This window comes from Mustelus asterias, unplaced genomic scaffold (assembly GCF_964213995.1).
Source record: "Mustelus asterias unplaced genomic scaffold, sMusAst1.hap1.1 HAP1_SCAFFOLD_3161, whole genome shotgun sequence".
Taxonomy (NCBI): domain Eukaryota; kingdom Metazoa; phylum Chordata; class Chondrichthyes; order Carcharhiniformes; family Triakidae; genus Mustelus; species Mustelus asterias.
The window spans coordinates 2,996-30,000 of NW_027593106.1; the positions used below are offsets into that span (position 1 = coordinate 2,996).

Sequence of the window (27,005 nt, forward strand, 5' to 3'; positions counted from 1 at the left end):
GTTACAGAGATAGGGAGGGGGCGTAGGGGCTGGAGGAGGTTACAGAGATAGGGAGGGGTGTAGGGGCTGGAGGGGGTTACAGAGATAGGGAGGGGGTGTAGGGGCTGGAGGAGGTTACAGAGATAGGGAGGGGGTGTAGGGGCTGGAGGAGGTTACAGAGATAGGGAGGGGGCGTAGGGGCTGGAGGAGGTTACAGAGATAGGGAGGGGTGTAGGGGCTGGAGGAGGTTACAGAGATAGGGAGGGGTGTAGGGGCTGGAGGAGGTTACAGAGATAGGGAGGGGTGAAGCAGTGTGGGGATCTCTGGGGCTGAGGATTACTCTCTCGGGGGAAATGGCTGACCGGATCGAGACAGAGCGATGCTGGGCACGGTCGTTGTGGCCATTCTGCCCAGCGTGCTGAGCCTGTCCTTACCTCCCTGTGTTTGAGAAGGTGAGAGGTGAGCCGGGAGGCCAGCAGTCCAGTCAGCACCTGCTTGAGTCCGGACAGGAGTTCGCTGGTGACCACCTGCTGCCATTCCGCTGCCTTTCCCTCCATGCAGGGCAGACATGTGTAGACAATATTATCAGGAAGGTTCGACAGGATCTCATACATCTCATCTGGAAAGGCCACAGACAAACAGAGGCAGAGTGAGTCCACAGCAACACACCGACAAATACTTCCCAATCACTACCCACGCACAGCAAGAGGCCGTTACAATCCCGACAGTGCACAACAAGACCATTCAGCCCGTCAAGTCTGCACCAACTCCCCGACAGAGCATCGATACTCAATCCCACCCCCTGCCCTGTACCCGTAACCCTGAACATTTATCCAGCCAATCCCCCTAACCCGCACATCTTTGGACTGTGGGAGGAAACCGGAGCACCCGGAGGAAACCCACGCAGACACGGGGAGAATGTGCAAACTCCACACAGACAGTGACCCGAGCCAGGAATAGAACCCGGTTCCCTGGCGCTGTGAAGCAGCAGCGCTAACTACTGTGTCACCGTGCCCCTGGGAATCGAACCCCGGTCCCTGGCGCTGTGAGGCAGCAGCGCTAACCACTGTGCCACCGTGCCCCCGGGAATCGAACCCCGGTCCCTGGCGCTGTGAGGCAGCAGCGCTAACCACTGTGTCACCGTGCCCCCGGGAATCGAACCCCGGTCCCTGGCGCTGTGAGGCAGCAGCGCTAACCACTGTGTCACCGTGCCCCCGGGAATGGAACCCGGGTCCCTGGCGCTGTGAGGCAGCAGCGCTAACCACTGTGTCACCGTGCCCCCGGTAATGGAACCCGGGTCCCTGGCACTGTGAGGCAGCAGCGCTAACCACTGTGCCACCGTGCCCCCGGGAATCGAACCCGGGTCCCTGGCGCTGTGAGGCAGCAGCGCTAACCACTGTGCCACCGTGCCCCCGGGAATGGAACCCGGGTCCCTGGCGCTGTGAGGCAGCAGCGCTAACCACTGTGCCACCGTGCCCCCGGGAATCGAACCCGGGTCCCTGGCGCTGTGAGGCAGCAGCGCTAACCACTGTGCCACCGTGCCCCCGGGAATCGAACCCGGGTCCCTGGCGCTGTGAGGCAGCAGCGCTAACCCACTGTGCCACCGTGCCCCCGGGAATCGAACCCGTGTCCCTGGCGCTGTGAGGCAGCAGCGCTAACCACTGTGCCACCGTGCCCCCGGGAATCGAACCCGGGTCCCTGGCGCTGTGAGGCAGCAGCGCTAACCCACTGTGCCACCGTGCCCCCGGGAATCGAACCCGGGTCCCTGGCGCTGTGAGGCAGCAGCGCTAACCACTGTGCCACCGTGCCCCCGGGAATCGAACCCGGGTCCCTGGCGCTGTGAGGCAGCAGCGCTAACCCACTGTGCCACCGTGCCGTATTGTGATCACTCACCCTGAAGTTTCCCAGCATCTGCAGACTGAGACTTCCAAAGGGGAATAAACCTATTGCCCCGTGCAAGGCTTATGGGGAAAGTGAAGGGGCATGGGGTACAAGGGGACGTTGCTTTGTGGGTTCAGAACTGGCTTGCCCACAGAAGGCAAAGAGTGGTTGTAGATTGGTCATTTTCAGAGTGGAGGTCGGTCACCAGTGGAGTGCCCCAGGGATCTGTTCTGCGACCCTTGCTCTTTGTGGTTTTTATAAATGACCTGGATGAGGAAGTGGAGGGATGGGTTGGCAAGTTTGCTGATGACACAAAGGTTGGTGGGGTTGTGGATAGTGTCGAGGGATGTCAGCAGTTGCAACGAGACATAGATAGGATGCAAGACTGGGCGGAGAAGTGGCAGATGGACTTCAACCCAGATAAGTGTGTGGCGGTTCATTTTGGCAGGTCGAATAGGATGGAAGAATATAATATTAAGGGTAAGACGCTTGGCAGTGTGGAAGATCAGAAGGATCTTGGGGTCCGGGTTCATAGGACGCTCAAAGCAGCGTCGCAGGTAGAGGCTGTGGTTAAGAAGGCGTATGGAATACTGACCTTCATCAATAGAGGAATTGAGTTTAGAAATCGGGAGATAATGCTGCAGCTGTATAGGACCCTGGTCTGACCCCACCTGGAGTACTGTGCCCAGTTCTGGTCGCCTCATTACAGAAAGGATGTGGAAGCCATAGAAAGGGTGCAGAGGAGATTTACAAGGATGTTGCCTGAATTAGGTGGCATGCCTTATGAGGATAGGTTGAGTGAGCTTGGCCTTTTCTCCTTGGAGAGACGAAGGATGAGGGGTGACCTGATAGAGGTGTATAAGATGTTGAGAGGTATTGATCGAGTGGATTCTCAGAGGCTTTTTCCCAGGGCTGAAATGGTTGCCACAAGAGGACACAGGTTTAAGGTGCTGGGGAGTGGGTACAGAGGAGATGTCAGGGGTAAGTGTTTCACTCAGAGGGTGGTGGGTGAGTGGAATCGGCTGCCGGTAGTGGTGGTGGAGGCGGATTCGATAGGGTCTTTTAAGAGACTTCTGGATAAGTTCATGGAAGTTAGTAAGATAGAGGGTTATAGGTAGGTCTAGAGGGTAGGGACATGTTCGGCGCAACTTGTGGGCCGAAGGGCCTGTTTGTGCTGTAGTTTTTCTATGTTCTATATGAGAATGAAAGAAATAGAAGGATGTGATGATGGGGGTGAGATGTGTAGGTTAGGGGGATTGGCCATGATGAATTGCCCCTTAGTGTCCAAAGATGTATAGGTTAGGTGGATTGGCCACGGTAAATGTGCAGGATTACAGGGATAGGTGGGGCTGGATAAGATGTTCTTTTGGGGAATCAGTGCAGAGATGATGGGCCAAGCGGCCTCTTTCTGCATTGCAGGGATTCAGTGGTGCAGGGATCAGTGCGCATTCTCCAAGGTGGCCTTCACGACACACGACAGCGCAGAGTCGCTGAGCAGAAACTGATAGCCAAGTTCCGCACACATGAGGACGGCCTAAACCGGGATATTGGGTTCATGTCACACTATCTGTAACCCCCACGACTTGCCTGGGCTTGCAAAACCTCACTAACTGTCCTGTCTGGAGACAATACACATCTCTTCAACCTGTGCTTAACCCTCTCTCCACTCACATTGTCTGAACCTTTAAGACTTGATTACCTGTAAAGACTCACATTCCAACCATTATTCACGTAAATTGAGTTTGCGTCTTTGTGCCCTGTTTGTGATCAGAACTCCCACCCACCTGACGAAGGGACAGCCTGTTCCGAAAGCGAGTGGCTTTCGCTAACAAATAAACCTGGTGTTGTTCGACTTCTTACTGGGATTGAGTGGAGACAGGAGCTCCGATGATACACCTCTTCGCTGTTCTTCTCTCCACCGAGGGTGCCTGCGTATCAGAGCGTTCCCTGGTACACAGTCCAGGACACGAGCTACTCCTGCAGCAAGGTGGAACGAGACAGTCTGGGGGTGGGGAGAGAGAGCGAGCGAGTCTGCGGGAGGGCGGGGAGAGAGAGCGAGCGAGTCTGCGGGAGGGCGGGGAGAGAGAGCGAGCGAGTCTGCGGGAGGGCGGGGAGAGAGAGCGAGCGAGTCTGCGGGAGGGCGGGGAGAGAGAGCGAGCGAGTCTGCGGGAGGGCGGGGAGAGAGAGCGAGGGTGAGTCTGCGGGGGGGCGGGGAGAGAGAGCGAGTGAGTCTGCGGGAGGGCAGGGAGAGAGAGCGAGGGTGAGTCTGCGGGGGGGCGGGGAGAGAGAGCGAGTGAGTCTGCGGGAGGGCGGGGAGAGAGAGCGAGGGTGAGTCTGCGGGAGGGCGGGGAGAGAGAGTGAGGGCGAGTCTGCGGGGGGGCGGGGAGAGAGAGCGAGTGAGTCTGCGGGAGGGCGGGGAGAGAGAGCGAGGGTGAGTCTGCGGGAGGGCGGGGAGAGAGAGCGAGCGAGTCTGCGGGAGGGCGGGGAGAGAGAGTGAGGGTGAGTCTGCGGGAGGGCGGGGAGAGAGAGCGAGGGCGAGTCTGCGGGAGGGCGGGGAGAGAGAGCGAGCGATTCTGCGGGAGGGCGGGGAGAGAGAGCGAGCGAGTCTGCGGGAGGGCGGGGAGAGAGAGCGAGCGAGTCTGCGGGAGGGCGGGGAGAGAGAGCGAGCGAGTCTGCGGGAGGGCGGGGAGAGAGAGCGAGGGTGAGTCTGCGGGAGGGCGGGGAGAGAGAGCGAGCGAGTCTGCGGGAGGGCGGGGAGAGAGAGCGAGCGAGTCTGCGGGAGGGCGGGGAGAGAGCGAGTGAGTCTGCGGGAGGGCGGGGAGAGAGAGCGAGCGAGTCTGCGGGAGGGTGGGGAGAGAGAGCGAGTGAGTCTGCGGGAGGGCGGGGAGAGAGAGCGAGTGAGTCTGCGGGAGGGCGGGGAGAGAGAGCGAGCGAGTCTGCGGGAGGGCGGGGAGAGAGCGAGTGAGTCTGCGGGAGGGCGGGGAGAGAGAGCGAGCGAGTCTGCGGGAGGGCGGGGAGAGAGAGCGAGCGAGTCTGCGGGAGGGCGGGGAGAGAGAGCGAGGGTGAGTCTGCGGGAGGGCGGGGAGAGAGAGCGAGGGTGAGTCTGCGGGAGGGCGGGGAGAGAGAGCGAGGGTGAGTCTGCGGGAGGGCGGGGAGAGAGAGCGAGGGAGTCTGCGGGAGGGCGGGGAGAGAGAGCGAGCGAGTCTGCGGGAGGGCGGGGAGAGAGAGCGAGCGAGTCTGCGGGAGGGCGGGGAGAGAGAGCGAGCGAGTCTGCGGGAGGGCGGGGAGAGAGAGCGAGCGAGTCTGCGGGAGGGCGGGGAGAGAGAGCGAGCGAGTCTGCGGGAGGGCGGGGAGAGAGAGCGAGTGAGTCTGCGGGAGGGCGGGGAGAGAGAGCGAGCGAGTCTGCGGGGGGGGGATGGTTGGCACGGTGCCCACATCACTTCACCACTCACCTGATACACCTTCACACTTGGCGTGTACCCAGTGGTCACATTTTGAGCATTGCATCATCTTGCTCTCATAATCATTATCTTCATAGCATTTGGTGCAGATGGGGCAATAATTCCCTGGGTAAACCACAAACACAACACCACAGTTCAGTACACGGCACGCCGCAATTAGTCAACTTCCAACGCACAAACACATGGGCACATGTTGTAACAATGTTGGGAGTGTGCTGTAGACCTCCCAACAGGAGACAGAGGAACAGATGTGTCGTCAGAGAGGGAAAAGGTGTGGAAAAAGCAGGGTAGCTTGCAACGGGCGGCTTTAACTTCCTCCATATTGTCTGGAACTCCCTGACGGCCGGGGGCTCGGATGGAGAGCAATTTGTCAGATCGGTGCGGGAGGGGTTTTTGGATACAGGGTGTTGACAATCCAACCAGGGAGCGGGGCCATACCAGACGTGGGGAATGAGCCAGGCCAGGTGGTCCATGTTTCAGTGGGGGAAGCAGTTTGGGCTGAGTGACCATAATTCCACAAGAGTTTGGGTGGAAGAGTGGCCCTCGGGTGAGGGTGCTGAGTTGGGTGAGGGCCATTGACATCCAAATTAGACAGGAACTGGGGGGGTGTGGAATGGGAGCGGCTCTTTGAGGGCAAATCCACATCTGGGAGGTTGTTACAGGCCAGTTGATTGAGGAGCAGGACAGGCACGTCCCCCAAAAACCAAAGGGTAGAAATGGCAGGATTCAGGAACCATGGAAGACAATGGAAATTTGTAAGCTTCGTCAAAAGGAATAGGATACATTAGGCATGTAAAAATGGCAAAGCCCTAAGGAGTACAGTGAAAGTAGGAAGCAACTTAAACATGGAATTAGGAGGCCATGTAATGGCTCCTTTTAGCCCTCCTAATTCCATGTCAGGGAAATGTTCGGGGGAAGTTTTTCACACAGAGGGTGGTGGGTGAGTGGAATCGGCTGCCGTCAGCGGTGGTGGAGGCAAACTCAATCGGGTCTTTTAAGAGACTCCTGGATGAGTACATGGGACTTAATAGGATGGAGGGTTATAGGTAGGTCTAAAAGGTAGGGATATGTTCAAAGAACAAAGAACAATACAGCACAGGAACAGGCCCTTCGGCCCTCCAAGCCCGCGCCGCTCCCTGGTCCAAACTAGACCATTCTTTTGTATCCCTCCATTCCCACTCCGTTCATGTGGCTGTCTAGATAAGTCTTAAACGTTCCCAGTGTGTCCGCCTCCACCACCTTGCCCGGCAGCGCATTCCAGGCCCCCACCACCCTCTGTGTAAAATACGTCCTTCTGATATCTGTGTTAAACCTCCCCCCCTTCACCTTGAACCTGTGACCCCTCGTGAACGTCACCACCGACCTGGGGAAAAGCTTCCCACCGTTCACCCTATCTATGCCTTTCATAATTTTATACACCTCTATTAAGTCTCCCCCCATCCTCCGTCTTTCCAGGGAGAACAACCCCAGTTTCCCCAATCTCTCCTCACAACTCAGCCCCTCCATACCAGGCAACATCCTGGTAAACCTCCTCTGCACTCTCTCCAAAGCCTCCACGTCCTTCTGGTAGTGTGGCGGCCAGAACTGGACGCAGCGTTCCAAATGTTCGGCACAACCTGTGGGGCCGAAGGGCCTGTTTTGTGCTGTAGTTTTTCTATGTTTCTAATAAAAGCCTTGAGCAAACAGGGTCAAGGAGAATCCCAAGGCCTCTTCTGCATATACTAGGAGCAAGAGGATAGCAAGAGAAAGAGTGGGCCCACTGGCGGACAATGGAGGGAAGCTGTGTGTGGAGCCACAGGAAATGGGTGAGATCCTCAATGCGTACTCCGTATCACATGACGGATGTTGAGCTCAGGGATAGGTGGTGTGAACACTCGAGAATGGCAATCTATCGAAGGAGGAAGTGTTGAGTATCCTAAATTCCGTTAAGGTAGACAGGTCCCCGGGGCCGGATAGGATCTATCCCAGGTTACTGCGGGAGGCAAGGGAAAAAATAGATGGAGCCTGAACAGATATCTTCACATCCTCTTTGACCACAGGCGAGGTTCCAGAGGACTGGAGAGTAGCCAACGTTGTTTCCCCGGTTTAAGAAAGGAAGCAGGGATAATCCAGAAATTATCGGCCGGTGAGCCTGATGCCAGCGGTGGGGAAGCTTTTGGAGGAGATACTGAGGGACAGGATACAGGAACATTCAGAGGAAAATGGACCAGTCGGTGACAGGCAGCTTGGTTTTGTACATTTAAGAGACACCGGGATCGGTGCATGAACAGGGAGGGAATAAAGGGATACGGACCGAGTAAGGACATCATGATCGGCACTGGCTTGGAGGGCCGAAGGGTTCCTGTGCTGTACATTCCTTTGTTCCTTGTCACCAAGAGCAGCACATCTCACCCAGCTTTACCAAGCAGCTCAACAGTGCTCCCTCTACACTGTCCCCCATCAAACACTCCCAGGACAGGTACAGCACGGGGTTAGATACAGAGTAAAGCTCCCTCTACACTAGCCCCCATCAAACACTCCCAGGACAGGTACAGCACGGGGTTAGATACAGAGTAAAGCTCCCTCTACACTGTCCCCATCAAACACTCCCAGGACAGGTACAGCACGGGGTTAGATACAGAGTAAAGCTCCCTCTACACTAGCCCCCATCAAACACTCCCAGGACGGGTACAACACGGGGTTAGATACAGAGTAAAGCTCCCTCTGCACTGTCCCCCATCAAACACTCCCAGGACAGGTACAGCACGGGGTTAGATACAGAGTAAAGCTCGCTCTACACTGTCCCCATCAAACACTCCCAGGACAGGTACAGGACGGGGTTAGATACAGAGTAAAGCTCCCTCTACACTGTCCCCATCAAACACTCCCAGGACAGGTACAGCACAGGGTTAGATACAGAGTAAAGCTCCCTCTACACTGTCCCCATCAAACACTCCCAGGACAGGTACAGCACGGGGTTAGATACAGAGTAAAGCTCCCTCTACACTGTCCCCCATCAAACACTCCCAGGACAGGTACAGCACGGCGTTAGATACAGAGTAAAGCTCCCTCTACACTGTCCCCATCAAACACTCCCAGGACAGGTACAGCACGGGGTTAGATACAGAGTAAAGCTCCCTCTACACTGTCCCCATCAAACACTCCCAGGACAGGTACAGCACGGGGTTAGATACAGAGTAAAGCTCCCTCGACACTGTCCCCCATCAAACACTCCCAGGACAGGTACAGCACGGGGTTAGATACAGAGTAAAGCTCCCTCTGCACTGTCCCCATCAAACACTCCCAGGACAGGTACAGCACGGGGTTAGATACAGAGTAAAGCTCCCTCTACACTGTCCCCATCAAACACTCCCAGGACAGGTACAGCACGGGGTTAGATACAGAGTAAAGCTCCCTCTGCACTGTCCCCATCAAACACTCCCAGGACAGGTACAGCACGGGGTTAGATACAGAGTAAAGCTCCCTCTACACTGTCCCCCATCAAACACTCCCAGGACAGGTACAGCACGGGGTTAGATACAGAGTAAAGCTCCCTCTACACTGTCCCCCATCAAACACTCCCAGGACAGGGACAGCACGGGGTTAGATACAGAGTAAAGCTCCCTCGACACTGTCCCCCATCAAACACTCCCAGGACAGGTACAGCACGGGGTTAGATACAGAGTAAAGCTCCCTCTACACTGTCCCCCATCAAACACTCCGAGGACAGGTACAGCACGGGGTTCGATACAGAGTAAAGCTCCCTCTGCACTGACCCCACTGACTTGTCAGAGGGGCAAGGGAACCCTGAAACCAGGTATCAATCCCCAGCACCCCTCCACCGCCCACCTTCCCCAGCTGTCAATGCTTACCTTTCTCAAAGAGATTGGCGCAGTCGTTACACAGGGTAAAGTCATATGACCACTCAGCGTCCCAGCTCCTGCCGGGGGTGGTGGCCCCACAGCTTTTACAGCGCACACACTTGGGACAGACCTGGTCAGGGAGGAGAGGGAAGAGAAAGGAGTCAGGAACACCGGCACCCAGTTCACATCTCACACAACAGCCGTCAGTAACAGAGGGGCAAACTGTGGGTGTCTGTGATTCCCCCACACGGGGACGGGACGGGGGTCTGTGATTACCCCACACGGTGACGGGACGGGGGTCTGTGATTCCCCCACACGGTGACGGGGGGGTCTGTGATTCCCCCACACGGTGACGAGACGGGGGTCTGTGATTCCCCCACACGGTGACGGGACGGGGGTCTGTGATTCCCCCACACGGTGACGGGACGGGGGTCTGTGATTCCCCCACACGGTGACGGGACGGGGGTCTGTGATTCCCCCACACGGGGACGGGACGGGGGTCTGTGATTCCCCCACACGGGGACGGGACGGGGGTCTGTGATTCCCCCACACGGGGACGGGGGGGTCTGTGATTCCCCCACACGGGGACGGGACGGGGGTCTGTGATTCCCCCACACGGGGACGGGGGTGTCTGTGATTCCCCCACACGGGGACGGGGGGGTCTGTGATTCCCCCACACGGGGACGGGACGGGGGTCTGTGATTCCCCCACACGGTGACGGGGGGGGTCTGTGATTCCCCCACACGGTGACGGGACGGGGGGTCTGTGATTCCCCCACACGGTGACGGGACGGGGGTCTGTGATTCCCCCACACGGTGACGGGACGGGGGTCTGTGATTCCCCCACACGGTGACGGGACGGGGGTCTGTGATTCCCCCACACGGTGACGGGATACGGTGGGCGTGGGGGTCCCTGTCGGGGGAGGGGGACTTACCCAGGTCTGCCTCTTTTTGCTTGGTTTGGTTGGATAGTTTGGCCCTAAGCAGGCAGCATGGTAGGTCGCTCGACACTTGTTACACTCCAGTAGATGCTGTGGGCAGAAAGCACACAAGGTTCAGGGACAGAACTGAAATCCATTCCTGTGGCTCGCCTGAGCAGTACATCACACAGCAGTGTGCCCACGACAAAGGTGGTTACCAAAGGCACGTTCCTGCACACAGCAAGATCCCAGAAACAAAAAACATCTTCCCTTTGTGAACCGGTTTTCTCCTCTGACAGTGCGGCACTCCCTCAGCACTGACCCTCTGACAGTGCGGCACTCCCTCAGCACTGACCCGCTGACAGTGCGGCACTCCCTCAGCACTGACCCACTGACAGTGCGGCACTCCCTCAGCACTGACCCTCTGACAGTGTGGCATTCCCTCAGCACTGACCCTCTGACAGTGCGGCACTCCCTCAGCACTGACCCTCTGACAGTGCGGCACTCCCTCAGTACTGACCCTCTGACAGTGCGGCACTCCCTCAGTACTGACCCTCTGACAGTGCGGCACTCCCTCAGTACTGACCCTCTGACAGTGCGGCACTCCCTCAGCACTGACCCTCTGACAGTGCGGCACTCCCTCAGCACTGACCCACTGACGGTGCGGCACTCCCTCAGCACTGACCCTCTGACAGTGCGGCACTCCCTCAGCACTGACCCACTGACGGTACGGCACTCCCTCAGCACTGACCCTCTGACAGTGCGGCACTCCCTCAGCACTGACCCTCTGACAGTGCGGCACTCCCTCAGCACTGATCCTCTGACAGTGCGGCACTCCCTCAGCACTGACCCTCTGACAGTGCGGCACTCCCTCAGCACTGACCCTCTGACAGTGCGGCACTCCCTCAGCACTGACCCTCTGACAGTGCGGCACTCCCTCAGTACTGACCCTCTGACAGTGCGGCACTCCCTCAGTACTGACCCTCTGACAGTGCGGCACTCCCTCAGCACTGACCCTCTGACAGTGCGGCACTCCCTCAGTACTGACCTTCGGACAGTGCGGCACTCCCTCAGTACTGACCCTCTGACAGTGCGGCACTCCCTCAGCACTGACCCACTGACAGTGCGGCACTCCCTCAGTACAGACCCTCTGACAGTGCGGCACTCCCTCAGTACTGACCCTCTGACAGTGCGGCACTCCCTCAGTACTGACCCTCTGACAGTGCGGCACTCCCTCAGTACTGACCCTCTGACAGTGCGGCACTCCCTCAGCACTGACCCTCTGACAGTGCGGCACTCCCTCAGTACTGACCCTCTGACAGTGCGGCACTCCCTCAGTAATGACCCTCTGACAGTGCGGCACTCCCTCAGCACTGACCCTCTGACAGTGCGGCACTCCCTCAGCACTGACCCTCTGACAGTGCGGCACTCCCTCAGCACTGACCCTCTGACAGTGCGGCACTCCCTCAGCACTGACCCTCTGACAGTGCGGCACTCTGGGAATGTGGGCCTTCCTTTGATTGCCATTTCCTGTCCGCTGCTATGCTGATTGGGAAGGTCTCTGAAGCTGATTCCAGTCTGTTTTCACTCTGCTACCCCCCCTGCACCCCTCACTAATCCCATTCCCATTGGGAAAGGCCCTCTGCCCCTCCGCACTCCCATTGGGAAAGGCCCTCTGCCCCTCCGCACTCCCATTCCCATTGGGAAAGGCCCTCTGCCCCTCCGCACTCCCATTGGGAAAGGCCCTCTGCCCCTCCGCACTCCCATTGGGAAAGGCCCTCTGCCCCTCCGCACTCCCATTGGGAAAGGCCCTCTGCCCCTCCGCACTCCCATTCCCATTGGGAAAGGCCCTCTGCCCCTCCGCACTCCCATTGGGAAAGGCCCTCTGCCCCTCCGCACTCCCATTCCCATTGGGAAAGGCCCTCTGCCCCTCGGCACTCCCATTGGGAAAGGCCCTCTGCCCCTCCGCACTCCCATTGGGAAAGGCCCTCTGCCCCTCCGCACTCCCATTGGGAAAGGCCCTCTGCCCCTCCGCACTCCCATTGGGAAAGGCCCTCTGCCCCTCCGCACTCCCATTGGGAAAGGCCCTCTGCCCCTCCGCACTCCCATTGGGAAAGGCCCTCTGCCCCTCCGCACTCCAATTGGGAAAGGCCCTCTGCCCCTCCGCACTCCCATTGGGAAAGGCCCTCTGCCCCTCTGCACTCCCACTGGGAAAGGCCCTCTGCCCCTCCGCACTCCCATTGGGAAAGGCCCTCTGCCCCCCCGCACTCCCATTGGGAAAGGCCCTCTGCCCCTCCGCACTCCCATTGGGAAAGGCCCTCTGCCCCTCCGCACTCCCATTGGGAAAGGCCCTCTGCCCCTCCGCACTCCCATTGGGAAAGGCCCTCTGCCCCTCCGCACTCCCATTGGGAAAGGCCCTCTGCCCCCCCGCACTCCCATTGGGAAAGGCCCTCTGCCCCTCCGCACTCCCATTGGGAAAGGCCCTCTGCCCCTCCGCACTCCCATTGGGAAAGGCCCTCTGCCCCTCCGCACTCCCATTGGGAAAGGCCCTCTGCCCCTCCGCACTCCCATTGGGAAAGGCCCTCTGCCCCTCCGCACTCCCATTCCCATTGGGAAAGGCCCTCTGCCCCTCCGCACTCCCATTCCCATTGGGAAAGGCCCTCTGCCCCTCCGCACTCCCATTGGGAAAGGCCCTCTGCCCCTCCGCACTCCCATTCCCATTGGGAAAGGCCCTCTGCCCCTCCGCATTCCCATTGGGAAAGGCCCTCTGCCCCCCCTCACCCCAATACCTTGGAGGCTTTGCTCTTGCGGCCACAGACATGGCAGAACTTGCAGCGGCGACAGCACCAGTTCTCCTTCTGCTCCGCAGACGGCCTCTCCCTCTCGTCCAGACAGAAGCTGTGGAACGGTTCGCAGCACACCTGGCAATAAACCATCTGTGCGCCGGGAGGAAGACGAGTCGGGGGGGCGAGAATGGGGTTCAAAGGGGAGAGAGAGGGGGGGATAACGAGAGAGATCAGAGTCAGAAACCATGGCCCAGCAACCAAGACAAACACAACAACCTCCGAGCCTAACTAACAGGAGCGAGGGTAGGCCATTCGCTCCATCAATACTAACCCTCTGCCACTCAATCAGATCATTGGCTGAGATGATTGTGGTCTCCACTCCCACTTTCCTGTCTGTTCCCCAACCCCATAACCACCCCCCCCCGCCGGCTCCTACAGACCCCGCCGCTCTCGGTGTGGGCGGGGGGTGGGGAGAGAAAGAGAGCTACATCACTCGCCGGCACTCCAAACAGGGGGAAAAACAACGCCTCTACTTTCTCAGAAGACTAAGGAAATTTGGCATGTCCGCTACGACTCTCACCAACTTTTACAGATGCACCATAGAAAGCATTCTTTCTGGTTGTATCACAGCTTGGTCTGGGGCTCCTGCTCTGCCCAAGACCGCAAGGGAGTACAAAGGGTCGTGAATGTAGCCCAATCCATCACGGAAACCAGCCTCCCATCCATTGACTCTGTCTACACTTCCCGTTGCCTCGGGAAAAGCAGCCGGCATAATCAAGGACCCCACGCACCCCGGACATTCTCTCTTCCACCTTCTTCCGTCGGGAAAAAGATACAAAAGTCTGAGGTCACGTCCCAACCGACTCAAGAACAGCTTCTTTCCTGCTGCTGTCAGACTTTTGAATGGACCTACCTCGCATTAAGTTGATCTTTCTCTACACCCTAGCTATGACTGTAACACTACATTCTGCACCCTCTCCTTTCCTTCTCTATGAACGGTATGCTTTGTCTGTCTAGCGCGCAGGAAACAATACTTTTCACTGTATGTTAATACATGTGACAATAATAAATCAAATCAAAAATCAGCCTCTTCTTTTTACACTTGTCCCCCTTGCCCTAGATTCTCACCCCTAGCCCCCCCCCTCCACTGAAGGGTAAAATCCCCAGCACATCCACCCTATTCCACCCCCTGTAAATCTTATGTATGATTCGAGCCTGTTACACAGGAACAGGAGGAGGCCCCATTCAGCCCCTCGAGCCTGTTACACAGGAACAGGAGGAGGCCCCATTCAGCCCCTCGAGCCTGTTACACAGGAACAGGAGGAGGCCCCATTCAGCCCCTCGAGCCTGTTACACAGGAACAGGAGGAGGCCCTATTCAGCCCCTCGAGCCTGTTACACAGGAACAGGAGGAGGCCATTCAGCCCCTCGAGCCTGTTACACAGGAACAGGAGGAGACCCCATTCAGCCCCTCGAGCCTGTTACACAGGAACAGGAGGAGGCCCCATTCAGCCCCTCGAGCCTGTTACACAGGAACAGGAGGAGGCCCCATTCAGCCCCCTCGAGCCTGTTACACAGGAACAGGAGGAGGCCCCATTCAGCCCCTCGAGCCTGTTACACAGGAACAGGAGGAGGCCCCATTCAGCCTCTCGAGCCTGTTACACAGGAACAGGAGGAGGCCCCATTCAGCCCCTCGAGCCTGTTACACAGGAACAGGAGGAGGCCCCATTCAGCCCCTCGAGCCTGTTACACGGGAACAGGAGGAGGCCCCATTCAGCCCCTCGAGCCTGTTACACAGGAACAGGAGGAGGCCATTCAGCCCCTCGAGCCTGTTACACAGGAACAGGAGGAGGCCATTCAACCCCTCGAGCCTGTTACACAGGAACAGGAGGAGGCCATTCAACCCCTCGAGCCTGTTACACAGGAACAGGAGGAGGCCATTCACCACTCCAGACTGCTCCCCCATTCAATTGGTGCAGAGTGGATCTGCATCTTAACTCCTTCACCCCTTGATCCCGTAGCCCCGGTGGTCCCCAGCTGAGGAATGTCAATCTGGGCTCCGAGATGCCCAGTTGCCCCCACACAGCCTTATCGATGCAGGTGGCAGTAGAGGGTGGCCTGGCTGAGAGGGGCATCGCAGGCTGTGCTGGCGGCTGAATCATGGTGGGTGTGCTTACCTCGTGACGCCCTTGACTTGCACACAGCAGGCAGAGGACCCGGGGGAGGATGGGAACAGACGATAGCACACTGAGACCACCCATCAGCCAAACGTTTTCAATGCTGCAGTCCTCCTGGGAGGGGGTGGGTGGGGAGAGAGAGAGAGAGGAGTTAGCATCGCACAGCAGGGGCAGACAGCAAGCCAACTGGGACAAAGTCAGAGAATCACTGCAGGGCAGGAGGTGGCCATTCGGCCCATCGATCTGCACTGACAACAACCCCACCCAGGGCCTATCCCTGTAACCCCAGACGTTTACCCTGCTCGTCCCCTTGACATGGACAATTTACCGTGGCCAATCCACCTAACCCGCACATCTTTAGACACTAAGGGGCAATTTACCGTGGCCAATCCCCCTAACCCACACATCTTTAGACACTAAGGGGCAATTTAGCATGGCCAATCCCCCTAACCAGTCTTTCGGACTGTGGGAGAAAACCGGAGCACCCGGAGGAAACCCATGCAGACACGGGGAGAATGTGCAAACTCCACACAGGCAGTTACCCAAGCCGGGAATCGAACCCGGGTCCCTGGCGCTGTGAGGCAGCAGCGCTAACCACTGTGCCACCGTGCCCCCGGGAATCGAACCCGGGTCCCTGGCGCTGTGAGGCAGCAGCGCTAACCACTGTGCCACCGTGCCCCCGGGAATCGAACCCGGGTCTCTGGCGCTGTGAGGCAGCAGCGCTAACCACTGTGCCACCGTGCCCCCGGGAATCGAACCCGAGTCCCTGGCGCTGTGAGGCAGCAGCGCTAACCACTGTGTCACCGTGCCCCCGGGAATCGAACCCGGGTCCCTGGCGCTGTGAGGCAGCAGTGCTAACCACTGTGTCACCGTGCCCCCGGGAATGGAACCCAGGTCCCTGGCGCTGTGAGGCAGCAGTGCTAACCACTGTGTCACCGTGCCCCCGGGAATCGAACCCGGGTCCCTGGCACTGTGAGGCAGCAGCACTAACCACTGTGGTGCTGGTGATATCCCTGGATCCCTTTGGCCCCAACAGCTAAATCTAATTTCTTCTTGAAATAAGCCAACGTTTTGGCCTCAGCTCCTATAGAAGCATTGGAAACTCGGGGAGTCGGACTGGCCAGGGTAAAAGTGTGGGGTTATGGGGATAGGGCAAGAGGGGTGGGCCTCGGCAGAGTGCTTTTTCGGACTGCAGGTGGAGACTCGATGGGCCGAATGGCCTCAGTCTGCAGTGCAGGGATGCTACGGATTCTGTGGACTCGGGAGAGCCAAGCCCACGATGGCCCGTGCTCCGTACGTTTCACTCCTGTCGCCGCCGGCTCACCTTGAAGTCCACGCGTATCCGGTGCACTCCGTCCGATGGTCCCTTCTGCCTGCCGCTGTTACTGTTGGTGAACGGACTGAGTGGACTCAGCACCAGCTGCTCCTGCTTACTCAGCAGCACCGGGCGGTCCTGGGAGAGCGGGGGGTAGACACAGGAAGAGAACAGGAATGAGACAGAGAATCTGGTGCGGCAACAATAATCTCTCCCTCAATGTCAACAAAACAAAGGAGATTGTCATCGACTTCAGGAAGCGTAAAGGAGAACATGCTCCTGTCTACATCAACGGGGACAAAGTAGAAAGGGTCGAGAACTTCAGGTTTTTAGGTGCCCAGATCACCAACAACCTGCCCTGGTCCCCCCCATGCCGACACTATAGTTAAGAAAGCCCCACCAACACCTCTACTTTCTCAGAAGACTAAGGAAATTTGGCATGTCCGCTACGACTCTCACCAACTTTCACAGATGCCCCATAGAAAGCGTTCTTTCTGGTTGTATCACAGCTTGGTCTGGGGCTCCTGCTCTGCCCAAGACCGCAAGGAACTACAAAAGGTCGTGAATGTAGCCCAATCCATCACGCAAACCAGCCTCCCATCCATTGACTCTGTCTACACTTCCCGCTGCCTCGGGAAAAGCAGCCGGCATAATTAAGGACCCCACACACCCCGGACATTCTCTCTTCCACCTTCTTCCGTCAGGAAAAAGATACAAAAGTCTGAGGTCACGTACCGACCGACTCAAGAACAGCTTCTTCCCTGCTGCTGTCAGACTTTTGAATGGACCTACCTCGCATTGAGTTGATCTTTCTCTACACCCTAGCTATGACTGTAACACTACATTCTGCACCCTCTCCTTTCCTTCTCTATGAACGGTGTGCTTTGTCTGGATAGCGCGCAAGAAACAATACTTTTCACTGTATGTTAATACACGTGACAACAATAAATCAAATCAAATCAAACCAAACATTAAGGCTGTCAGCTCCTCCTCACCCACCCCCGCTCCCCACCCATCACTCTCACACGCTGCCAGCCCTCTCATATCAACCTCGATCGAATCTGCCTCCCCCACACTCTCAGGCTGTGTGTTCCAGACCCTAACCACTCACAGGGGGAGGAACGTCCCCAAGTCCCTGTCGCCCCTTTTGCTGATTCCCTGAAAATGCAGAACAGAACCGCTCTGAAATCTCTTTCCACAAGTTAATATCTCCGTTTCTATGGGTTAACCAGAGTCCACCAACACTACCCGCTTCCCTCACACCATCGGTACCACACAGCACCAGGCATCTCCAACAGGAGAGGATCTAACCATCACCCCCTTCACATTCAAAGGCATTACCATCACTGAATCCCCCCACTATCAACATCCTGGGGGTTCCCATCACTGAAACCCCCACTATCAACATCCTGGGGGTTACCATCACTAAATCCCCCACTATCAACATCCTGGGGGTTACCATCACTGAATCCCCCACTATCAACATCCTGGGGGTTACCATCACTGAATCCCCCACTATCAACATCCTGGGGGTCACCATCACTGAAACCCCCACTATCAACATCCTGGGGGTCACCATCACTGAAACCCCCACTCTCAACATCCTGGGGGTCACCATCACTGAATCCCCCACTATCAACATCCTGGGGGTTCCCATTGACCAGAAACTGAGCTGGACCCAGCCGTATAAATACTGTGGCTCCCAGAGCAGGTCAGAGGCTGGGAATCCTGCGGAGAGTAACTCACCTCCTGACTCCCCAAAGCCTGTCCACTATCTACAAGGCACAAGTCAGGAGTGTGATGGAACACTCCCCACTCGCCTGGATGGGTGCGGCTCCAACAACACTCGAGAAGCTCGACCCCATCCAGGACAAAGCAGCCCCGCTCGATCGACACGCTAACCACAAACATTCACTCCCTCCACCACCGACGCACAGTGACAGCCGTGTGTACCATCTACAAGATGCACTGCAGCAACTCACCAAGGCTCCTTAGGCAGCACCTTCCAAACCCACCACCTCTACCATCTAGAAGGACAAGGGCAGCAGGTACCTGGGAACACCCCCACCTGGCGGCTCCCCTCTGAGTCACTCACCAGCCCGACTTGGAAATATATCGGCCATTCCTTCACTGTCGCTGGGGTCAAAATCCTGGAACTCCCTCCCTAACAGCACAGTGGGTGTACCTACACCACACGGGGACTGCAGCGGGTTGAAGATGGCGGCTCCCCCACCCCCTTCTCAAGGGGCAGTTAGGGATGGGGGTAAATGCTGGGCCGGCGAGGCCCATGTCCCAGGGAATGAATCAATGAGCACACTCACCTTTTCTCTGCTCTTGCGGGATTTGAGTTGTAAGGGTTTCAGCCGCCCATGGTCATCCATTATAGACTGCAGGTCATCTGAAGGTCAGGACAGCGAGAGGGTCAGCATCAGAGAGACGGGAAAATAACTCACACCACCCTCACCATGTCCCGCTCAGCACAACCCCAAACCCCTCCCCCCCTGCCAAACCCCTCCCCACAACCCCAAACCCCTCCCCCCCTGCCAAACCCCTCCCCACAACCCCAAACCCACTCCCCACAACCCCAAACCCCCTCCCCACCGCCAAACCCCTCCCCACAACCCAAACCCCTCCCCACAACCCAAACCCCTCCGCACAACCCAAACCCCCTCCCCACAACCCCAAACCCCCTCCCACCCTGCCAAACCCCTCCCCACAACCCCAAACCCCCTCCCACCCTGCCAAACCCCTCCCCACAACACCTCCCCACAACCCAAACCCCCTCCCCACAACCCAAACCCCTCCCCACAACCCAAACCCCCTCCCCACAACCCCAAACCCCCTCCCACCCTGCCAAACCCCTCCCCACACCCGCCAAACCCCTCCCCACAACCCCAAACCCCTCCCCACAACCCCAAACCCCTCCCCACAACCCCAAACCCCTCCCCCACCGCCAAACCCCTCCCCACAACCCCAAACCCCTCCCCACAACCCCAAACCCCTCCCCACAACCCCAAACCCCCTCCCACCCTGCCAAACCCCTCCCCACAACCCCAAACCCCTCCCCACAACCCCAAACCCCTCCCCACAACCCCAAACCCCTCCCCACAACCCCAAACCCCTCCCCACAACCCAAAACCCCTCCCACCCTGCCAAACCCCTCCCCACAACCCAAACCCCCTCCCACCCTGCCAAACCCCTCCCCACAACCCCAAACCCCTCCCCACAACCCCAAACCCCTCCCCACAACCCCAAACCCCTCCCACCCTGCCAAACCCCTCCCCACAACCCAAAACCCCTCCCCACAACCCCAAACCCCCTCCCACCCTGCCAAACCCCTCCCCACAACCCAAAACCCCTCCCACCCTGCCAAACCCCTCCCCACAACCCCAAACCCCCTCCCACAACCCCAAACCCCTCCCCACAACCCAAACCCCCTCCCACAACCCCAAACCCCTCCCCACAACCCCAAACCCCTCCCCACCCTGCCAAACCCCTCCCCACAACCCCAAACCCCTCCCCACAACCCCAAACCCCTCCCCACAACCCCAAACCCCCTCCCCTCCTGCCAAACCCCTCCCCACAACCCCAAACCCCTCCCCACAACCCCAAACCCCTCCCCACAACCCAAACCCCCTCCCACCCTGCCAAACCCCTCCCCACAACCCCAAACCCCTCCCCACCGCCAAACCCCTCCCCACAACCCCAAACCCCTCCCCACAACCCCAAACCCCTCCCCACCGCAAAACCCCTCCCCACAACCCCAAAACCCCTCCCCACAACCCCAAACCCCTCCCCACCGCCAAACCCCTCCCCACAACCCCAAACCCCCTCCCACCCTGCCAAACCCCTCCCCACAACCCCAAACCCCTCCCCACAACCCCAAACCCCTCCCCACAACCCCAAACCCCTCCCCACAACCCCAAACCCCTCCCCACAACCCCAAACCCCTCCCCACAACCCCAAACCCCTCCCCACAACCCCAAACCCCTCCCCACAACCCCAAACCCCCTCCCCACCCTGCCAAACCCCTCCCCACAACCCCAAACCCCTCCCCACAACCCCAAACCCCCTCCCACCCTGCCAAACCCCTCCCCACAACCCCAAACCCCTCCCCACAACCCCAAACCCCTCCCCACAACCCCAAACCCCCTCCCACCCTGCCAAACCCCTCCCCACAACCCCAAACCCCTCCCCACAACCCCAAACCCCTCCCCACAACCCCAAACCCCTCCCCACAACCCCAAACCCCTCCCCACAACCCCAAACCCCCTCCCCACCCTGCCAAACCCCTCCCCACAACCCCAAACCCCTCCCCACAACCCCAAACCCCCTCCCACGCTGCCAAACCCCTCCCCACAACCCCAAACCCCTCCCCACAACCCCAAACCCCTCCCCACAACCCCAAACCCCTCCCCACAACCCCAAACCCCCTCCCACCCTGCCAAACCCCTCCCCACAACCCCAAACCCCTCCCCACAACCCCAAACCCCTCCCCACAACCCCAAACCCCCTCCCACCCTGCCAAACCCCTCCCCACAACCCCAAACCCCTCCCCACCCTGCCAAACCCCTCCCCACAACCCCAAACCCCTCCCCCAACCCCCTCCCCACAACCCCAAACCCCTCCCCACAACCCCAAACCCCTCCCCACAACCCCAAACCCCCTCCCACCCTGCCAAACCCCTCCCCACAATCCCAAACCCCTCCCCACAACCCCAAACCCCCTCCCACCCTGCCAAACCCCTCCCCCAACCCCAAACCCCTCCCCACAACCCAAACCCCTCCCCACAACCCCAACCCCCTCCCACCCTGCCAAACCCCTCCCCACAACCCCAAACCCCCTCCCACCCGCCAAACCCCTCCCCACAACCCCAAACTCCCTCCCACCCGCCAAACCCCTCCCCACAACCCCAAACTCCCTCCCCTCTCAACCCCTCCCCACAACCCCAAACTCCCTCCCCTCCTGCCAAACCCCCCCCCACAACCCCAAACCCCCTCCCCCCAAACCCCTCCCCACAACCCCAAACCCCCTCCCCCAACCCCAAAAACCCTCCCCACAACCCCAAACACCCTCCCCTCCCAACCCGTCCCCACAACCCCAAACCCCCTGCCCCCCGCCCAAACCCCTCCCCACAACACCAAACCCCCTCCCCTCCCCCCAAACCCTTCCCCACAACCCCAAGCGCCCCCCCTCCCCCCAAACCCCACCCTACAACCCCAAACCCCCTCCCCTCCCCCCACAACCCCAAACCACCTCCCCTCCCCCCACAACCCCAAACCCCCTTCCCTCCCCCAAACTCCCCCGAAACCCACTCTCCCCCCAAATTCCCCTGCCATCAAAACCCCCTCCCCACGAAACCCCCTCTTCCCCGAAATCCCTCCCCCTCGTGAGCTCCTCCCCCCCAAAAGCCCCTCCCCCAAACCCCAAAGCCCCTCCCCTTGAAACCTCCTCCCCAAGAAACTCACTGCCCCGAAACCTCCTCAGCCCCTCCAAAAACCTTCCCCTGAAACCCCCTCAACCCCCGAGACCCCCTCACCCCGAAACCGCCCCACCCCCTTCCCCTAAACCATCACCCCCCCGAAACCCCCTCCCCCTCTCCTCCCTTCCCCCCAAACCCCTCACAACAACACCAAACCCACTCCCCTCCCCCCAACCCCAAACCCTCTCCTACAAACCCCCTGCCCACAATCCCAAACCCCCTCCCCTCCCCCACAAACCCCCTCCCCACAACCCCAAACCCACTCCCCTCACCCAAACTCCCCCCGAAACCCACTCTCCCCCAAAACCCCCTCTCTCCCGAATTCCCCTTCCGCCGAGAACCCCTCTCCCCAAAACCCCCTCTTCCCCGAAACCCCTGCAGCCCCTGAAACCCCTGCCCCACCGAGACGCCCTCCCCCAAACGCCTCTCCCCAAGAAACTCACTGCCCCCTCATCCCCGAAACTGCCACCCCCTGAAAGCCTCTCTCTCCTCACCCCCTCACCCCGCTCCGGTACCCACCTTTCAGGGCGCTGTGGGGTAGTTTGGAATCAGTCTCGGAGTCGGACGGCTCCGATTCCTCGAACAGGGCGTAGTAGGACCACTGGCGAGCGGTGCGACGGATGGATTTGCGCTGCAGCTGCGTGTCGGCGGCTCCCAGGCTCTCCACCGGAGCCAGCGAGGCCTCGCCATTCTTCACCTGCACCTCCTCCACCGCCGCCTCCAGCATGTACTCATAGGCTGCGTAGCCCCGAGAATCCGGCAGCCACTCCTCATCATCCTTCCCCATCACTGGCCGGGTGTCGATCGCCGGGAGGATGGTGATCCGGCTCCTCTTGCGCACTGCACGTGGGGTTGGGGGGGGGTGAAAGAGGGGGCACCGGTTAGTCAGGCCAGGGCAGAGCGGGAGGGGGGCATTGCCACTGTCATTAAATACCCCTCCTCACTCTCAGCAGCCACGCCAGCAAACAGAACACCCCCTCCGACTCTGCGCCGGGCACGGACACCGCTCATTCCCCCCTCGCGCACTCCCACCCAATTCCACCAATCCACACACGGCGAGAGATCCCCCAGCTCTGGAATTCCCTCTGTCACCTCCCTGTCCCCCCTCGCTCTCCTCATTCAACACCATCCTTAAAACTGAACATTCGTCGCCAGCCTCCAATAAACCCTGAGCTTCTCCGTGTCAAACTGCGTCTGATTTAAAATCCTGGAAGCAGCTTGGCATGTTTCACCGCACTAACAGAGTGAGGTAATAATACACCGCTTTACTCTGTATCTAACCCCGTGCTGTGCCTGTCCTGGGAGTGTTTGATGGGGGACAGTGTAGAGGGAGCTTTACTCTGTATCTAACCCCATGCTGTACCTGTCCTGGGAGTGTTTGATGGGGACAGTGTAGAGGGAGCTTTACTCTGTATCTAACCCTGTGCTGTACCTGTCCTGGGAGTGTTTGATGGGGGACAGTGTAGAGGGAGCTTTACTCTGTATCTAACCCCGTGCTGTACCTGTCCTGGGAGTGTTTGATGGGGACAGTGTAGAGGGAGCTTTACTCTGTATCTAACCCCGTGCTGTACCTGTCCTGGGAGTGTTTGATGGGGACAGTGTCGAGGGAGCTTTACTCTGTATCTAACCCCGTGCTGTACCTGTCCTGGGAGTGTTTGATGGGGACAGTGTAGAGGGAGCTTTACTCTGTATCTAACCCCGTGCTGTACCTGTCCTGGGAGTGTTTGATGGGGGACAGTGTAGAGGGAGCTTTACTCTGTATCTAACCCCGTGCTGTACCTGTCCTGGGAGTGTTTGATGGGGACAGTGTAGAGGGGGCTTTACTCTGTATCTAACCCCGTGCTGTACCTGTCCTGGGAGTGTTTGATGGGGACAGTGTCGAGGGAGCTTTACTCTGTATCTAACCCCGTGCTGTACCTGTCCTGGGAGTGTTTGATGGGGACAGTGTAGAGGGAGCTTTACTCTGTATCTAACCCCGTGCTGTACCTGTCCTGGGAGTGTTTGATGGGGGACAGTGTAGAGGGAGCTTTACTCTGTATCTAACCCCGTGCTGTACCTGTCCTGGGAGTGTTTGATGGGGGACAGTGTAGAGGGAGCTTTACTCTGTATCTAACCCCGTGCTGTACCTGTCCTGGGAGTGTTTGATGGGGGACAGTGTAGAGGGAGCTTTACTCTTTATCTAACCCCGTGCTGTACCTGTCCCGGGAGTGTTTGATGGGGACAGTGTAGAGGGAGCTTTACTCTGTATCTAACCCCGTGCTGTACCTGTCCTGGGAGTGTTTGATGGGGACAGTGTAGAGGGAGCTATACTCTGTATCTAACACCGTGCTGTACCTGTCCTGGGAGTGTTTAATGGGGGACAGTGTAGAGGGAGCTTTACTCTGTATCTCACCCCGTGCTGTACCTGTCCTGGGAGTGTTTGATGGGGGACAGTGTAGAGGGAGCTTTACTCTGTATCTAACCCCGTGCTGTACCTGTCCTGGGAGTGTTTGATGGGGGACAGTGTAGAGGGAGCTTTACTCTGTATCTAACCCCGTGCTGTACCTGTCCTGGGAGTGTTTGATGGGGACAGTGTAGAGGAAGCTTTACTCTGTATCTAACCCCGTGCTGTACCTGTCCTGGGAGTGTTTGATGGGGACAGTGTAGAGGGAGCTTTACTCTGTAACTAACCCTGTGCTGTACCTGTCCTGGGAGTGTTTGATGGGGGACAGTGTAGAGGAAGCTTTACTCTGTATCTAACCCCGTGCTGTACCTGTCCTGGGAGTGTTTGATGGGAACAGTGTAGAGGGAGCTTTACTCTGTAACTAACCCCGTGCTGTACCTGTCCTGGGAGTGTTTGATGGGGGACAGTGTAGAGGGAGCTTTACTCTGTATCTAACCCCGTGCTGTACCTGTCCTGGGAGTGTTTGATGGGGGACAGTGTAGAGGAAGCTTTACTCTGTATCTAACCCTGTGTTGTACCTGTCCTGGGAGTGTTTGATGGGGACAGTGTAGAGGGAGCTTTACTCTGTATCTAACCCCGTGCTGTACCTGTCCTGGGAGTGTTTGATGGGGACAGTGTAGAGGGAGCTTTACTCTGTATCTAACCCCGTGCTGTACCTGTCCTGGGAGTGTTTGATGGGGACAGTGTAGAGGGAGCTTTACTCTGTATCTAACCCCGTGCTGTACCTGTCCTGGGAGTGTTTGATGGGGACAGTGTAGAGGGAGCTTTACTCTGTATCTAACCCCGTGCTGTACCTGTCCTGGGAGTGTTTGATGGGGACAGGGCAGCGGGGGTTTTACTCTGTATCCAATCCCTGGTGTTATAATAAGAATTCTTACCATTTGCCAGCCGTTCCTGTCGTTTCAGTTCTATTTGGTCACACTTGCGCCACCTGCAATCATGGACAACATTGGGTCAGGAACAACACGGGAAGCACCTTGTATCCAGACTGGATCATTGTCACAAGTCTCTGGGAGCAGGAGGTGATTGGGGCCCCTTCAGGCTGTTCGGCCCCGCGCTCTCCCATAGCCCTGTATCATCCCCAAACTAATCCCACTGCCCCGCCCTCTCCCCATAGTCCTGTATCATCCCCAAACTAATCCCACTGCCCCGCCCTCTCCCCATAGCCCTGTATCAATCCCCGGACTAATCCCACTGCCCCACTCTCTCCCCATAGCTCTGTATCAATCCCCAAACTAATCCCACTGCCCCGCTCTCTCCCCATAGGCCTGTATCAATCCCCAAACTAACCTCACTGCCCCGCCCTCTCCCCATAACCCTGTATCAATCCCCAAACTAATCCCACTGCCCCGCTCTCTCCCCATAGCCCTGTATCAATCCCCAAACCAATCCCACTGCCCCGCTCTCTCCCCATAGCCCTGTATCAATCCCCAAAATAATCCCACTGCCCCGCTCTCTCCCCATAGCCCTGTATCAATCGCCAAACTAACCCCACTGCTCCGCTCTCTCCCCATAGCCCTGTATGAATCCCCAAACTAATCCCACTGCCCCGCTCTCTCCCCATAGCCCTGTATCAATCCCCAAACTAACCCCACTGCTCCGCTCTCTCCCCGTAACCCTGGATCAATCCTCAACTAATCCCACTGCCCCACTCTCTCCCCATAGCCCTGTATCAATCCCCAACTAAACCCACTGCCCCGTGCTCTCCGCATAGCCCTGTATCAATCCCCAAACCCCACTGCCCCGCTCTCTCCCCATAGCCCTGTATCAATCCCCAAACTAATCCCACTGCCCGCGCTCTCCCCATAGCCCTGTATCAATCCCCAAACTAATCCCACTGCCCCGCTCTCTCCCCATAGCCCTGTATCAATCCCCAAACTAATCCCACTGCCCCGTGCTCTCCGCATAGCCCTGTATCAACCCCCAAACTAATCCCACTGCCTCGCTCTCTCCCCATAGCCCTGTATCAATCCCCAAACTAATCCCACTGCCCCGTGCTCTCCGCATAGCCCTGTATCAAACCCAAACTAATCCCACTGCCCCGCTCTCTCCCCATAGCCCTGTATCAACCCCCAACTAATCCCACTGCCCCGCTCTCCCCCCATAACCCTGTATCAATCCCCAACTAATCCCACTGCCCCACTCTCTCCCCATAGCCCTGTATCAATCCCCAAACTAATCCCACTGCCCCGCTCTCTCCCCATAGCCCTGTATCAATCCCCAAACTAATCCCACTGCCCTGCGCTCTCCCCATAGCCCTGTATCAATCCCCAACTAATCCCACTGCCCCGCTCTCTCCCCATAGCCCTGTATCAATCCCCAACTAATCCCACTGCCTCGCTCTCTCCCCATAGCCCTGTATCAATCCCCAACTAATCCCACTGCCTCGCTCTCTCCCCATGGCCCTGTATCAATCCCCAACTAATCCCACTGCCCCGCTCTCCCCCCATAACCCTGTATCAATCCCCAACTAATCCCACTGCCTCGCTCTCTCCCCATAGCCCTGTATCAATCCCCAAACTAATCCCACTGCCCTGCGCTCTCCCCATAGCCCTGTATCAACCCCCAAACTAATCCCACTGCCCCGCTCTCTCCACATAGCCCTGTATCAATCCCCAACTAATCCCACTGCCCCGCTCTCTCCCCATAGCCCTGTATCAACCCCCAAACTAATCCCACTGCCCCGCTTGCTCCCCATACCCCTGTATCAACCCCCAACTA

General features: G+C 58.3%; 1 protein-coding gene across 1 annotated transcript in view; it reads right to left on the minus strand.

The window, feature by feature from the left end:
* Positions 1-413: 413 nt before the first annotated feature.
* The window catches only part of LOC144490325 (histone-lysine N-methyltransferase 2B-like), a gene marked incomplete at its 3' end in the record, with an annotated part of 28,193 nt that continues 1,601 nt past the window's right edge, over positions 414-27,005 (minus strand). The window contains exons 2-11 of the mRNA XM_078208095.1: positions 25,163-25,215; positions 22,361-22,681; positions 18,681-18,757; positions 16,369-16,497; positions 15,045-15,158; positions 12,872-13,018; positions 10,098-10,193; positions 9,173-9,293; positions 5,313-5,426; positions 414-598 (exon numbers count right to left, since the gene is read on the minus strand). Coding sequence (XP_078064221.1) covers positions 414-598; positions 5,313-5,426; positions 9,173-9,293; positions 10,098-10,193; positions 12,872-13,018; positions 15,045-15,158; positions 16,369-16,497; positions 18,681-18,757; positions 22,361-22,681; positions 25,163-25,215 — 1,357 coding nt within the window. The remainder of the gene's footprint in view (positions 599-5,312; positions 5,427-9,172; positions 9,294-10,097; positions 10,194-12,871; positions 13,019-15,044; positions 15,159-16,368; positions 16,498-18,680; positions 18,758-22,360; positions 22,682-25,162; positions 25,216-27,005) is intronic.